This window comes from Microcaecilia unicolor, chromosome 1 (assembly GCF_901765095.1).
Source record: "Microcaecilia unicolor chromosome 1, aMicUni1.1, whole genome shotgun sequence".
In the NCBI taxonomy this organism is placed as follows: Eukaryota; Metazoa; Chordata; class Amphibia; order Gymnophiona; family Siphonopidae; genus Microcaecilia; species Microcaecilia unicolor.
This window is the reverse complement of record NC_044031.1, coordinates 121,388,121-121,404,094: the sequence shown is the minus strand read 5'-3', so window position 1 is coordinate 121,404,094 and position 15,974 is coordinate 121,388,121. Positions and strand designations below refer to the sequence as shown.

Sequence of the window (15,974 nt, the reverse complement as noted above, 5' to 3'; positions counted from 1 at the left end):
AGTCCACTACAGTGCCCCCTAGTGTTCCCGGTTGGTGTCCTGGAATGTGAGGGGGACCAATGCACTAAGAATGCTGGCTCCTCCCATGACTTGGATTTGGTCGTTTCTGAAATGGGCGTCCTTAGTTTCCATTATCGCCGAAAATCAGAAACGACCAAGTCTAAGGACAACCATCTCTAAGGTCGCTCTAAATTTCCAGATTTGAGCGTCCCCAACCGTATTATCAAAACGAAAGATGGACGTCCATCTTGTTTCAATAATACGAGTTTCCCCGCCCCTTCACGGGGACGTCCTGCAAGGACGTCCTCAGAAACTCTTGGGTGTCCCTTTCGATTATGCCCCTCTATATCTCCCTTGCACAGCCCCTACATATCCATCTCTCCCCACCCCAAACCTCCTTCCAGATACATATCCTCCCCATGCACACATTCGCACATTCTCAACATACATATCCCCACTCATGCACCTATTCACATGTTTTTCCTCCCACACACTTGATTCTTTTTGGGAACCTATGTACTTGACGTCTTTTTTTGCTACTAGGGGTTTTCTGTTGTTGCCTCTCCAGATTGGTGGGTTATAGTAATAAGGGAATTTGAAAGTACTCTGTCCACATACCTGGATCTTTTCTTAGCTAAGAATTTTCCTTTATTCTTCTTTATGTTATTTATGAGAATTGGAACTTCTAATTGTAGTAGAGTTGAACCGAATAATTTCTAGTTATTTTCATTGCTTAATACTAGGCTTCCTATGATGGCATTGGGCTTATTTGAATCAATTTTTCCGTACAAGTTTTGCTTGATGTGTCTTTGAAATTTCATAAATAAAATTTTATTTTTAAATCTTGTCAGCAGGGGGTGGGACTGTGTAGGGCAGGGGGGCCCCACAATTGCTAAGAATGGCCTTGTGCATAAGGGTACTCATTTTGTGTAGCGCTATACTGGAAAGATCAGGGAAGTTCACCCCCTTTAATCCCCTACAGTTTGTTGCCCCCCTTCCCCGAAAATGATACTGCCAACTGATACTGGGCTCTGTGACTGCTGGGGAAACAGACATGTGGGTTTCTAAAATGGCAGGCATACACATGTATATTCTGAAATATCAAGATACACATATATGTTGCCATGTTGGACCTGCTCATATTTTAGACATTGACGCATGTAAACTGGGTACTACCACTGAATGTAGTCAGCACATACATGTCCATTCCTGTATGTATTTTAGAAGAGGTTCTAAGTTGGCAGACCCCTTTCTAAAATATAGAAGCATTTAACACGTCCCAATATGCACATCTTAATTCCAATTTGTACATCCTTTCTAAAATTCGCCTTTTATTGCCATTTTGTAATTATTGGATTTTGAACTGTTTATTTTATGAATTGCATTTGTTGTAAATCGCTTTAGAAAGTTATCTCTTTGGATTATTAATTGGCATTCTGCTGGAGTGTTAGCTCAGCTTTAACTCAGAGGAAAAATATACCATTTGTGAGCCATAAATTTCACTGCCAGGGTTCATGGGACATACCATTCGTCCACTAACAATAGCTAACTTGGAGGAGCCTCTGAGCTCTCATAGGATCAGAACCAGTTGTTGTGTAGCTGCAGATTTTTTTTGTGTGTGGGTGGAGGGGGTTTGAGAGCTGTAAATCTTGAATATGTATCTCTCTGTTTTTTTTTTTCTAGGAAACATAGGTGGCAACAGAAAAAAAGTCAGAGGCAAAAGATTTAGACCCCGTTCAAATTCCACTGAGTAAGTACAAGCATCTAACAGAGAGCTCGAAAATAACTGTACAACATATTCTATTCCACGTACTTTGATCACATACAGAAAGATCCTGCTTTTTAACCTACGATGTTTCCCAAATGAAGCAGATTTTAACAACATGACTAGAATTGTGCCCATCAATACAAAATAGGAATGAAAGCTGTATTGAAAATGCCGAGCTGTTCCGGGAAATGGTATAAAAGCAAAGTCTGGTGTTGTCTAATTTTAAATTTTCATATTCATATATATATTTCAGGGGTTTTGTTTTTGAACTTTCATTAAATTTCCTTTCTCCTTGTGATTACTGTAGCAGTAGTCAGTGAGAATGGTGTCCTGCATTGATACTGCCATAGTATTTAATTTAATTTAATGTATGAGTTTATATTCCTCCTAACCAGAAATTCAAGGCGGATTACAATGAGAATAGACAACCAGCTCTCGAGAAGTAATGTACAGAAATTTTCACATGAGCTCCAAATAATACCACCCACAAGGATCAAGTCTATCTATCACAAAGTCTGCCCATGTTTAAAATATAGGATGAAGACAAGCACACAAACAGCATCCAAAAAAAATCATTCTTGATTTAAAACCAAAATATCTTTGAAATAGATGTGGGGTAAAAACCTGGTTAAACTTCAGATACCTATGGTATTCAGTACGGGTTTTGCAACATCTCTGAGTACCGTTTCCACCTCTTTCCCCTCCTCTCCTGTCTTACCAGTATCTTATCATCCCTGTCTTCTTCCCTCTTCCCTGGAATGACTGCTCTGCTGATTGCGTTTTCAACTATCCTATCAAGTAATTGTAGTTCCTTTCATGTTTCTTTTCAGCCTGTACACCGCCTTCTGCACGCCAGTAAAGGCGGTATAGCAAATTTTAAATAAACTGTAACTAGTTCTAGAGGCAGGGAATTCCACAACTCTGGTCCTTTGCCTAAAATTGTCTTAGTTGTAGTAGAAGCTAATTGCCACTGTTTAGGGGAGGAGAAAGACAACCTTATTTCTTGAGATCTTACATTTTTGGCAGTCCAACGAATAATAACTCGAGTGTAGATAACTAGGGGCTAGTCCATATATTATTTTAAAAATAAAAATTCAAATCTTAAAAGCAATTTGAGCCTTAATCGGAAGTTAGTGAAGTTGTATTAACTGTGATGTGATATGTTCAGATGTCTTTCCACCTATGATCAACCTGTCTGTTGCATTTTGTATGATTTGAGATATTCGAATTGTTTATCTGGAAGGCCTAAAAAAAAGACAATATTGCAATAGTTAATATCATGGATGGTAGCACCACCTGCAGCTGTATTTTTTCCAATAAAGGTTTTAAATGCCTCAGCACAACCAGTGAAAGTATGCAATGCCAGTAAAACAGCCTCAGCTTGGTACTGCCATAGTTTGGAGTTAAGGTTCGGATTAAAACAGAGATAAAAGTTTTGGGAGTTATAATGATTCTGTACTAACTTTCATGCAATATAGTAACTGGGTTTTGAGGAAGTCATTTTTTTAAGATAAAAATGGTAAGAATATAAGAATAGCCATACTGGGTCTGACCGATGGTCCAATCCAAGTCACAGCTACCTGTCAGGATCCCAAAAAGTAGAAAGATTCCATGCTACCGATCCCAGAAACAAGCAGTGTTTTTCCCCATGTCCATCTCCATAGCAAATTGTGGACTTTTCTATTGAGATAGACATGGGGAAAGTTACTGCTTGACCTTGGGATAGGTAGCATGGAATCGTGCTGCTATTTGGGATTCTGCTATGTAGTTGAGACCTGGATTGGCCACTGTTGGAAACAGGATACTGGGCTAGATGGACCATTGGCCTGACAAAGTATGGCTATTCTTCAAAACCAGTTATAGTTCAATATGTTTTACTGAAAATCAGTACAGTGCACTCCATTTAAGTGCACGCCGGATAAGAGCATGCTCTTTTTACCTGCATGCCATACTTCAGTCCCGTTTTTGGCACCATCAATTTCTATGGGGACAAACTTCATTTTAGTGCACCACTGATAAGTGCAAGATTCGCTTATATGAATGGTTCAAGACCGCTCCTCTGCAGGAAACACTCCACATAAGCGCACGTATGTAATATGGAAGCCGTTTGGCGCGTGACACCCAACAAGATTTCAAATTTACTGCCTCTTTAACTGCCACAGGCAGACTAAGTGAAAGAATGTTGTCAGGGCATACACCGGGGTCGTCGTCGCAGCGGAACTGTAAGACTTTAACACTGGCTGAACGAATAGAAGTTCTTAAAAAATTAGAAAACAAAGTCAAGCATCTATTGCTGAAGAATATGGTGTCAATGCCAGTCAAATTTCACATGTCTTGAAGCAGAAAGACCAGCTTCTGGAAGACTGGCAAAATAATACAAATCCACAACGGAAACAAAAACGGGCGGGAAAAGCTGAGGAGGTAGAAGATGCTCTTCTTCTGTGGTTTTTTCGAGTCAGGAGCAGACAGTTTCCTGTCAGTGGTCCACTGCTTATGGAGAAAGCTAACCAGGTAGCAGAAAGTCTTGGACTGACTAAATTCAAAGCCACTGTTGGATGGTTGGAAAGATGGAAGGAGAGGAACAGCATAAAATTCAAGAAACAGCATGGTGAGAAACAAGACGCTGATGACTTTGGAGCTGAAAATTGGGTTGTTTCAGTTCTTCCTACCATCTTGAACGAGTTTGCACCTCGTGACATTTTCAATTCTGACAAAAATGGTCTCTACTGGCGAGCGATTCCTGATGGAACACTTGCATTCAAACATGCCGAAACTACTAGAGGTAAAACATTGAAGGACCGACTGACAATCCTCCTGTGCTGCAATATGGATGGGAGTGAGAAGTTGGAACCCCTCGTCATTGGAAAGAGCAAACAGCCCCATTGCTTCAAGAAAGTTAAGCGATTTCCTGTGTCATATGAGGCTAACGCAAATTCATGGATGACTGGGGAAATTTGGAAGCAGTGGCTAAAGAAGTTAGACACTAGAATGCGGGCACAAAAGCGTCAGATTTTGCTGCTTTGTGATAACTGTGCTGCACACAGGGATGACGCCAGGCTGTCTAACATCAAGGTGGTCTTCCTGCCACCAAACACTACCTCTCTGATCTAACCTCTGGATCAGGGCATAATAGCCAATATCAAACAACATTATCGGGCTCTTGTGCTACGTCATCTGATGAGCGTTATGGTTAAGGATGACCAGACTGGGAAGGATAAATGTGCTGTTGAACTGGCTTGTAATCTATCACTGTTGGATTCCCTACATATGCAGAAAGAAGCCTGGAATCATGTTACACAGGCAACCATTGTGAACTGCTACAAGCGGGCAAGCTTTGTTAAGGATGTGGAGAGGGACGAAACAGGTGCAGCTGTTGCAAACGCGTCAGATGAAGAGGTTATTGACATTCCAGCCGGTTTTACTGAAGAGGAGTTCCATCGCTACGTAGCTGTTGATTACGATCTACAAACAGCTGAAGACAGCACTGATGTTGAGATATGCTCCTACATGCAGGCAACAATGGCTGATGATGGAACAGATGAAGAAATGAGCAGCGAGGCACATGCTGATGAAATTCAACAACCTCCTCCTGTCACTTTTGCAAGAGCGCTGGAGAGTCTCAATACCGTGCGGGCCTATCTGGAGGCCACTGGATGTCAGTGCTATGACAGTTTTTACCGTCTGGCATGCGTAGTCTATGGAACTCACAGACCCAAGAGTGTACAGAGGACTATAACTGATTACTTCAAGCCAGCCTTATGTCAGTTAACTGAGACTGTATACTGTATGTATAATAATAAACAATACTGTACATATGTTTATCAGATGTCAAGCTTCTTTGGGTCACAACGGTTAAGTGCACGCTCTGGTTAACTGCATGCATTTCTTTGGCTCCCAGACCCTTGCACTTAAGTGGACTGCACTGTAATATGTTACATCAACAATAAAAGTAACAAAGTCAAAAATCACAAATCAATAATCACAGCATAATGATAATCCAAAACTAATAACATGTAAAAAAAAATTAACATACTACTCTTGGACTAACATAAACTCATGCCTAAACGAATGGTAGCCGTATAATAACAAATGAAAAAGGAAGGATAGCATGTGTCTATCATTGTTGCAAATTAGACACAAGAAAAGTCATAAAGTTCTTACTAATCATGGTTAAACAACTAATTTGAAATTCAAAAGCATAGAACAAGCAATATAGACTTTAATATGGCAATGAACTAAATTCTCATAGTGCTTCCCAGATCAATAGCCAAATTCAGTAATATTTTCAATAACTTTGTCTTGGTATCACATGTGCTATTTGTCAAACCTATGGCACCTAGAATTATTATATTGTATGTTAAATTCTCATCGATGTTCCGAAGGGAGCTAATTGTAGACCATACTTGCTACCAAAAAGTTCTCAATTGTACACACAGAAATACAATTTGTAAAAAGAATGCCATTTTCAATGTTGCAAGACCAACACTTACCACTCTCATCATCCTTGAACCTGGATAACTTATAGGGTGTCCATATAGCACTATGCATAAGAAAATATATAGATTGCGTGTTGGCCACTGAACATAATGTTTTAAAAAGAGGTGACCATAATTGTTCCCATTGATTGTCAAATAATTTTATGCCCAAGTTTATTCCCAGGGGCCTTCAGTGCCAATAGGTCTCCAATATTTAAATAGCTGAAGAACTTTATACCATGTGAGTGCTTCTTCTTTATATGCTGATATCTGTTTAATACAGTGGCGTAGCCAGACTTGACATTTTGGGTGGGCCCAGAGTTAATATGGGTGAGCACTATGTATATTGGTATGAGTAGTGTTTCTTGGGATACTACAAAATAAGGCCTTAAAATGCACGTGATGATGGATTTCTAAGTAGTCTGCCTAACAGCTGCATCAGCGTAAACCACATACACAACAGAAAAACCAATATTTTTAAATATAATTACATTTTCCCATATCTTAAAATTGACCAGACATAAGTCTACTACAGTGGCAAACCTCTCAACACACGACAAGATCTTGCAATATAAATACACAGGAACGATGTATTCAAATTCTGGTAGCACCTCAATATTAGCAATACAAAATCCCTTACCTGTCAGGTACTTTGTGAAGTAACACTAAATCCTGCAAAGAAACTTCTTAAAGCCTATGTTGCAAATCTCAACACCAATTCTGAACACGAATACCAATAACAGCACTTTTATAAATGCAACAGTGCATGTACATAACAGCAATACACTTCCCATTGGAAAAGTCAGACAAGTCAGACTCATACAACCCGACACAAACTACATGCCAGCAGAATCTCTCACCTTGGTCACATGCAGAGCGCATACCAACTCTCATCAATTACAGAACAGTGGACCAAACATTAAGCAATTGTCCTGTAGACTGGCATCAGTCCATCCCTGCCCTTCAGCCTGGCATCGGCTTTTCCCTTCCCTACCCCACCATCCATATCCATAGCCCAGCATCAGCCCTTCCTTTCTCTACCTTACCCTCTTCCCCATTTATCCCCGTAGCACTGTATCAGCCCTTCCCAATCATTCATCCCATAGATACAGTAAGCCCTACCCTAGCCTCCCACCCCACCCTTTAGCCTAGCATCAGCCTTGTCCTACCCCCTACCTATCCTCCCACGTCTGGGATCTCTTCCCCCAACCATGAAGGACACCAGCATTAAATATAAGACTTTTTTTATGTCCTGGGCACTGCAGAGCCCACCTCTACCCAGAAACCTGCCTAGTTTAAATTTAAAACATTTTTTTTTTAATTTGTAACCCGGGCACTGCAGAGAACATCCCCCCCAAACCCATCAACATGAAAAATACAACCTTTTTTAGATTGTAACCTGAGCATTATAACAAATTTATTGTTTGTGGGCTTCTGGGTGGGGGTGGGCTCTTCACTGCCTAGTGAAAAAAGGTATATTAAAATTATTCAATATGCCTTTTTTTTTACCTAGGCAGTGAAGAGCACACCCCCACCCACCATTACACTGTACACGATGTTAAAATTAAAAAAATATATATTTATTTTACCTGGCCTGGGCAGCTGGGCTTCGGTGGTGGTGGCAGATAGTGGTGCAGACTCAGAGCGCAATCATTCTGCTCTGCTCCATGTGTGCTGTTGTGGGGCCACTGCTGAGGCCTGGGTGGAATCAAAGGCTGATCTTCATTCAGAAGCAGGGCAGAGTGGAGGAACCGCGACCGCAACTGCGACGATAGCCGGCAGTTTCTCCTCCCATACAGCACTGCGGTGCCGTCGCGGCGGAATCAAAGGCTGATCTTCATTCAGAAGTAGGGCAGAGTGGAGGAACTGCGACCAAGACGATAGCCGGCAGTTTCCCCTCCCATGCAGCACTGCGGTGCTGTCACGCGTGAGGGGGACGAACAGAACAAAGCAAAGCAGCAGAGTCCAGAAACTTCAGTACTGAATGGGGACTCAGGGAGTGAGCGACAGAGTAGTGGCGCCAGCGTCTAACACTACGGGCTGCACTAAAAACAAAATTAGGCAGAGGAGGACCAGACAGCTGGTGGCTGCTGGATGGGCCTGAGCTGAGATTGGGCGGGCCTGGGCCCATCCAGGCCCACCCATAGCTACGCCCCTGGTTTAATATAAAAGATGATACTTGGATTAGAGTTAGTCACTGACATCGCTCTAGTGGACTTGGAGAGACAATGAATTAGCTGAATCCATTATTATATAGGTGATTTGGAGATAACCCAAAGCATTTTAGAATTTTGTCAAATATAATCCAGGAACCATTTTTTTTTATTTTTTAACTATCATTTTATTTAAGCAAAAACCCAATAAACAATACATATATATCGCAAAAAACAGTTTTACACAATGTCCCTACACAGGTGCATGTGGTTCCTTCTATGCACCTACCCTCTTTCAATAAACATATAGTAAGGTTTCCCACAACCCCCCCCCCCCCCCCCCGCCTCCCAACAAGAGCAGTTCAGCTATTGTTTATTGTGGAGCCATCCACAAAAAGTCAGGAATTGTGCTGTTGCCAGTGCTGAATCTCCCTCCACTGTCTTTCAAAAGACCCCATTTGGTGGGGTGAGTCTATACATTTCATACCACCGATCCATCCGCTCTACCACCAGCTTCCATCTAGCGTGAAATTTTGTTTCCTTGTAGATGCCAGAACTATGCATGTTACAGTTATCCCCAATTGACAAAATTTATCCTCCCCATCCTCCAATCCCCCCAATGACCTATTAAGCAACGTGAAATCTATGGTTGCAGCCACCTTTTATCCAATATTTGTGAAAATATAATAACCAGAATATTTTGTTCCAAAAACCCTGAACCTGCTCACATTCCCACTACATATGGATATAGGTACCAATTCCCCCACAGCCCCTCCAACATATTCCCCTTTCCCGTCACCGCATAGAGAAAGTACCTGCATATAATATGTACAGTGCTGCATATGTCTACTAGTGCTATAGAAATAATTAGTAGTAGTATCTGGATTTTCAAAAGGCATTTGACAAAGTACCTCATGAAAGACTCCAGAAGAAATTGCAAAGTCATGGGATAGGAGGTAGTGTCCTATTGTGGATTAAAAACTGGTTAAAAGATAGAAAACAGAGAGTAGGGTTAAATGGTCAGTATTCTCAATGGAGAAGGGTAGATAGTGGGGTTCCCCAGTCATCTGTGCTGGGACTACTGCTTTTTAACATATTTATTAGAGATGGGAGTAACTAGTGAGGTAATTAAATTTGCCAATGACACAAAATTATTCAAAGTTGTTAAATCGCAAGAGGATTATGAAAATTTACAAGAGGACCTTACGAGACTGGGAGATTGGGCATCTAAATGGCAGATGATGTTTAATGTGAGCAAGTGCAAAGTGATTCATGTGGGAAAGAGGAACCCGAATTCTAGTTATGTAATGCAAGGTTTCACATTAGGAGTCACCGACTGGGAAAAGGATCTAGGCGTCATCGTTGATGATACGTTGAAACCCTCTGTTCAGTGAGCGGTGACAGCTAAGAAAATAGAATGTTAGGTATTATTAGGAAAGGAATGGAAAACAAAAATGAGGATGTTATAATGCCTTTATATCACTCCTATGGAACTTTGGAAGGCTAAGTGCTTTGAAAATGAGCCCCTAAGTGTCTCATCAGACAAGCCACATTATATCTTCTCAGGTCTGCTAATGCCAGGCCCTCCTGACCAAAGGATAAAGTAAGTTGTGATAATATTGTTCTGGGTTTTTTTTTGTGCGTGTGTGTGTGTGTTCCACAAAAAATGACATAAAGCTGTGTTAAATCTATTCAAATCTTTCACAGTTATATACATGAGAAAGGTTTGCATGACGTATAACCACATTGGGAACAGGACCATTTTATATAGGGCTATCCAACCTTTCAAACTTAATGAAAGCCCTGTCCACAGATCCAGTAAGCTGACTCCAGTGTTCCTACACCTCCACGATCCTTCCAGTCCATACTGTGCTGTCTCATCTGTTCCCTCCACTGTAGCTTCTATCCCTGGACCAGAAACACTAATGAGGCACACAGCTGTTGATATAGTGGCATCCCTGTTCACTACAGTGGCTGCTGCAACAAGAGCACTGCTCAAAGTCTGTTTGCCACATAGCTGAGGACCTAAGCCCCAGGGAAGTCACAATCCACATGCCTGGGCTAAGGAACACCTCTAAGTCTAATGTCAGAGGATTTCGTACTCTGCCCACAATAGCAGATCCTACATGTACAACACTAGGAGCCCTGTGTTGGTGTAGGAACTTGTGAATTGTACTCTACCTCACTGGAGCTGCTCCCAGGAGGGGCATAGACCTACCCAAACTCTTCTTTTCCTCTTTCCCATAGGAACTGCAGGAAATAAGTTAAGATGCCAACAGAGATATGAGAGCTACTACATGTGTCTATCCGCTAAGATGTTATCTTGATCTCCCACTTTTGGACTTTTTAAGACTTCCTCTCTGTATTTGATACCTTGTACATGTCTCTGTTAATTTCCTGACTGGCAGAGAATGGTATTAACTGGACTTGGATTTTAGATTTGATTACTTACCTTGAGTTTAGATTCGGAAAGGTAAGTTTTAGCATTACAAAGGAGGAGAAATTGAGGACAAGAATCTACTACTACTTAACATTTCTAGAGCGCTACTAGAATCTGGAGAGAATTTCCTACAGCATGGTAACAAAAGGGAAAAAACTGGCAGGAACAGCTGACAATAGAGGCTTTAGAGTGTTAAAAGAAAAAAACCAGCAGGAGCTGGCAGGAACAGCTGATAGTACTGACTTCAAAGACTAATTGAAAAAAACGGCATAAACAGCTGATGTTAACGATACAGGACAGCTAGCTGAAGAAATCGGCAGGAACAGCTGATAAGAATGGTATCGGAGAGCTAGCTGAGAGGAGAAATTACCACTTACCATATATATAACAACCTGCCAGAAAAAAGGACTATTGAATAAGGTAAGTGTACTTGTAGCTGTGAAGTATTGGAAAGTTTAAAGTTTGAATATTCTCTACAGAAGTGTTACTGACTGGTGTGGGTACAAATAAGAAAATCAGTGAAAATATAAACAAAATAAGAAAAATTAACAGGTGACAGATTTCAATTAATTTTTTCATTGAATATTGTTCTCTCAGTAGTGGGATATATTTAGGGATGTAGGGCTCGTGGGTCAATGGTTTTTCCTCCTAGGTTTTTTTTGTTTTTTTTTTTTTACATTGACCGGTGAGCACTGGGTCCTTTTTGAATAATATGGACCAATGATAAGATTAGCTCCAACAATAACGTTGGTGCTCATTTAAATATTGAGCAAAGTGTGATCTCTTGGAGACCAGTCAAGCTTGGAAGCATTGAGGTCCAATTGGATAAAAGTAGTAATTTAGACATTTGCTGGGAGAGTACCAACTGGGAAATAGAATAAGGAATTAGATTTAAACCAGTGGTTCCCATAATTTAGAAAGATAGATCATAGTCATAATTCATGGAACCAATGGACAGCTGTGCCAAGTTGCGCCATCCTTCTTCATAGGCCCTTCTTCTTCAGGGTCTGCATAATTTCTTCTACACACTGGGACCTTTGTTCATAAAACCCATATTTTATCAAATCTCCAGTGTCTCCATCATCTTTTCCAATAACATTTCATAGTATACAATTACAATTTATTAAAACTTGATATACTGCCAAATCTATAAAGGTCAAGACAATGAACAATTAAAAACATCATAAAAGAAAAGAACTGCAACAACATAGGAAAGCGCATCCACACAAGAAAAACAAAATCTCAATCAACCACTTCCAGGTGTCCCTGATTGACGCTGTTGATAGGCACCAACCCAAATGCCTGTATGACCCCTCTGAAAAATGTCCCTACTCTTGGGCAGTGGGAGGGAGGATTCTTTAGAGAGGTCACTAAGACCAGAAGGGTTGGGATTGCCAGCCTGGTGGGTGGATTTGTGAAGGACCAGCCCATTTGGGCAGGGCCAGGAAGTGATAAAAGGAATTGTGTTTGTGAAATCGAGGTCTTTGGTTGCCCACCCCCACCGAGATCCAAGCATCGAGAAGGAAGGCCTGGGTACTAAAGGGAGGACTTCTGCAATATCCAGTGAATGAAGCCTCTGCCACAGAGCAGAGGGTGGCTGCAGGGAGTTCCCAACTTGGGAACGAAAAAGAGCACTTGGGGAAAAAGACCTTGTATCTTGTACTCTTTACCACCATTCTCATAGCAGAAGATAGTTCTATTCCAAATCTCAATCTCTTCATCCATAGAATGACTGTTGTCAATATTCAACATGTGCACCCAATGATCTCCTAACTTTTTAACATCAAATTGGGCCCGAACCTGTATCTATTCCTTCTTTAATCAAGTAGCCACCTTGGCAGAAGCTAACCACAAGGCTAAGGAAATCAGTGATCTGACCATGAAACTGCATGTATAATCGGAGACTGATATAAAACTCCCATCAACCCTGATGATAAAAGTACCAAATCCAACACATGGCCTGCACAAAGGTTCGCCTCCAAAACCAACTGATTGAAATGCAAGGCTGACAAAGAATAAAAAATCACATTATCACCTCTCCTACTGGATCAAAATAAATATTAAAATCACCCTCCAGACATACATTTTGAAAATTAGACACCTGACTCAGCAACACCTCCATCAAAGGAGAACAATCCGTATTCATCACTCCTGGCGGACAATATAACACACCAAGCACCACAAATAATTCTTAACAATAGAAACTCTCCAAATTCACTCACTTCAGTATAAACTACCTTAAAATTTAAATAGCTCTTAAAAAACACTACCACACCTCCCCCTGACTTCCAACAATGGCATGTCCACTCCCATTTAAAACCTTCCTGACAATACTGCCTTGCAACCACCAAATCAGATTTCAATAACCAGGATTCAGTTATACACAAAATATCATAACACTCTAGTTCTTATAAATCATATACCAACATAATTTTGTTCCTAACCGACCTGGCATTAATCAACCCAGCCATCTCTAAGGTCGACCTAAATGTTGAGATTTGGGCATCCCCGACCGTATTATCGAAACGAAAGATGGACGCCCATCTTGTTTCGATAATACGGGTTTCCCCGCCCCATCGCCAGAACGACCTTAGAGATGGGCGCCCTTAGAGATGGTCATCCCCGTTCGATTATGCCCCTCCACATCTCCCCCTCCCCCAAATCACCTCAATCCCTGCCATAAAAAAAACCCAAAAAATTCACAGCCCAATGCCAGAACACACGATATCACACTCTTGGATAATAAATTGCATTGAAATGTACAAAGTGAATCCAGGTTTGATTGAGAACATCAAATTCACCAGGATAATGTGGCAGACCACACCTGAATTATGAAGGACAGCTTGTAATTCCTAAGGCCAAAATCATTCTTGTTCTCTCTAGCAATAATTCCACCAAGTGTGCTTACTAACTTAGGGGGTCTTTTACTAAGGTGTCCTAGCGTCTTTGGCTCATGCTAAAAATCAGCTGGCGCTAAAATGCTGAGACACCAAGAAGATGATAATGGGCATCTCAGCATTTAGTGTCAGCTGATTTCTAGCATGAGCTAAAGACGTTAGGACACCTAGTAAAAGACCCCCTTACTGGGCTATGGATTTAGCTTTAATACCAGAAGTGTTGGTGACCCTCAAATAAAAATCACACCTATTTGTGGATTATTTGAAGTCACACAGCTCCTGTAATGGAACAAATCAGATGATATCAAAAGTACTTGCATATTTTTATGATCACATCCACTTTTCTATTCGGGTAGGAAACTATAGGTCCAATAATCCTAGTCTGTTTTATTTTCCTTCTGTAAGGGGTAGAAAATGTTTAAAACAGGTTGAGCTCTTTCTGGGTTTCCAAGTGGCTAGTTTTTTTGGAAGATCTCTCTTCTATCAGATCTCATGTTCTTATTTTGATTTTAGGAAACATTTTAAAACTTTTTTTATTTTGAAAAATTTTATTATGAAGTATTTAGTGTTTTTAATGGCTTTTCATAGCCTGATGTGGTTAAGTATAATTTTTTTCTTTTATGTTTATATTATTTATTGTTTTGAATTTAAGGAGTTTGCTCCTGTTGTTCTGTTAACCGCTTAGGACTACAAGGTATTAGTGGTCTACAAGACTTTTTGTTATGTTATGACTTTTGGGTTAGACAAATGTACAATGGCAACCTTCCACAATGGGAAGCTAAGGCAACATGAAAACATTTATCTAGTAGAAGACTTGCTATGCAAGTTAAGCGGGTGTGTTGCAGAATAATGCTTGGGTGCCCTGGTGGCACTTACATGTCTAAATGTGCACATACACATGTAAGTACTACTATTCTAGGTGTTCACAAACATGAGAGGCACATAAATGCAGGCACCTACATTATTCAAATATTGCAGATGAGGCGATCACTGTGTGTGTATAAGTGTGTGCTTACATTTCTAACCCTCTAGTGGTTATTTTAGAAGCCCTATTCATTATTTGGACAGGCATAAACTGGCATTTGGATATCTGTTTCACATACATGTCTAAATCCCAATTTTAGAAAGCTAGAATCTACACGTCCAAATAGCGAATATATGAATATGGCAAGAGGCTTCATTTGGGCATATTTTGGGCAAGGCTAAAATATACACATGCATTCTCATATTTATTTATTTATTTATTGTATTTGTACCCCACATTTTCCCACCTTTTTGCAGGCTCAATGTGGCTTACAGAGAATAGATATGATAACGTCGTTACATGATTTAAAAAAACAGTCGATCATAAGCGGAAGTGAGAGAGGGTTTAGATGGAGAGGTGGTAGGTGAGGCCGTGTGAGAGGTGTTTTTTGGTGTACTTGTGTGGTTTAAGGAATGTTTTGTTTCATTGAGGGTGACTTTTGTAGGCTTTGTTGAAGAGATGTGTCTTCAAAGCTTTGCGAAAGCTGATTAGATTGGTAATGCACATTTATGTCCCCTGAGATCAACATTGGGATTTACAGCTGCTTCCAGGGACATCTAGGTTATAAGTGATCATTTTGTGCAGCTCTCTACTGGAGGAATTAAGGGACGTCGCTTTCTTTAACCTTCAGTGATTTTATTCCCCCTGAAAGCAATGCTGGCAAAGGATTTTGGCTTCTGTGACAGCTTCGCAAAACATAAAACCTGTATGAATCTGAAACGGCTGACATACACATCTGTGTGCCAGCAGATACACATATATATTTTGAAACTAACTTATATGTGTATGTTGTCATCATGACCCTACTGATATTTTATACATTGAAAATTGCAAAATGGGTGCTGTTACCGCATGTAGCACATGCACATCCATGCTTGCAGGTGTTTCAGCAGATCCTTTTCTAAATACTAGCAGAAATTGACACATCCAGACCTAGACGTCTCAATTCCGATTTGTCTGTGCTTTCTAGATTCTGCCTTTTAGTGGTAGGTGTCCTATCGATTCCATATTTCAGGTATGTCAGAGTGGATATGATGACTCTTACAGAAGTGGGTCTTTCCCAGATTTCTGCAGACTGCATGCATGTATCCCAGAAATTAGGCTTCTTTTAGTTTCTGAATTGTTTCTTTAGTACTGCTTTTCCCTGTGCAGGTTAGGAATAAAATGCAAAACTTTGTATGGGGCTCAGTAGTAGAGGCTTCAGAAATCAGCCAACC

General features: G+C 40.6%; 1 protein-coding gene across 2 annotated transcripts in view; it reads left to right on the top strand.

Moving 5' to 3' along the window:
- ADAM22 (ADAM metallopeptidase domain 22) overlaps window positions 1-15,974 on the top strand; it is a 661,757-nt gene that overhangs the window by 606,232 nt on the left and 39,551 nt on the right. Inside the window, exons 28-29 of one of the 2 annotated variants that reach the window (XM_030199712.1) lie at window positions 1,684-1,750; window positions 10,644-10,730. In XM_030199712.1, coding sequence (XP_030055572.1) covers window positions 1,684-1,750; window positions 10,644-10,659 — 83 coding nt within the window. In that variant the 3' untranslated portion in view covers window positions 10,660-10,730. Of the gene's footprint in view, window positions 1-1,683; window positions 1,751-10,643; window positions 10,731-15,974 lie in introns of those variants that run through there. The other variant, XM_030199706.1, reaches the window with a different exon arrangement.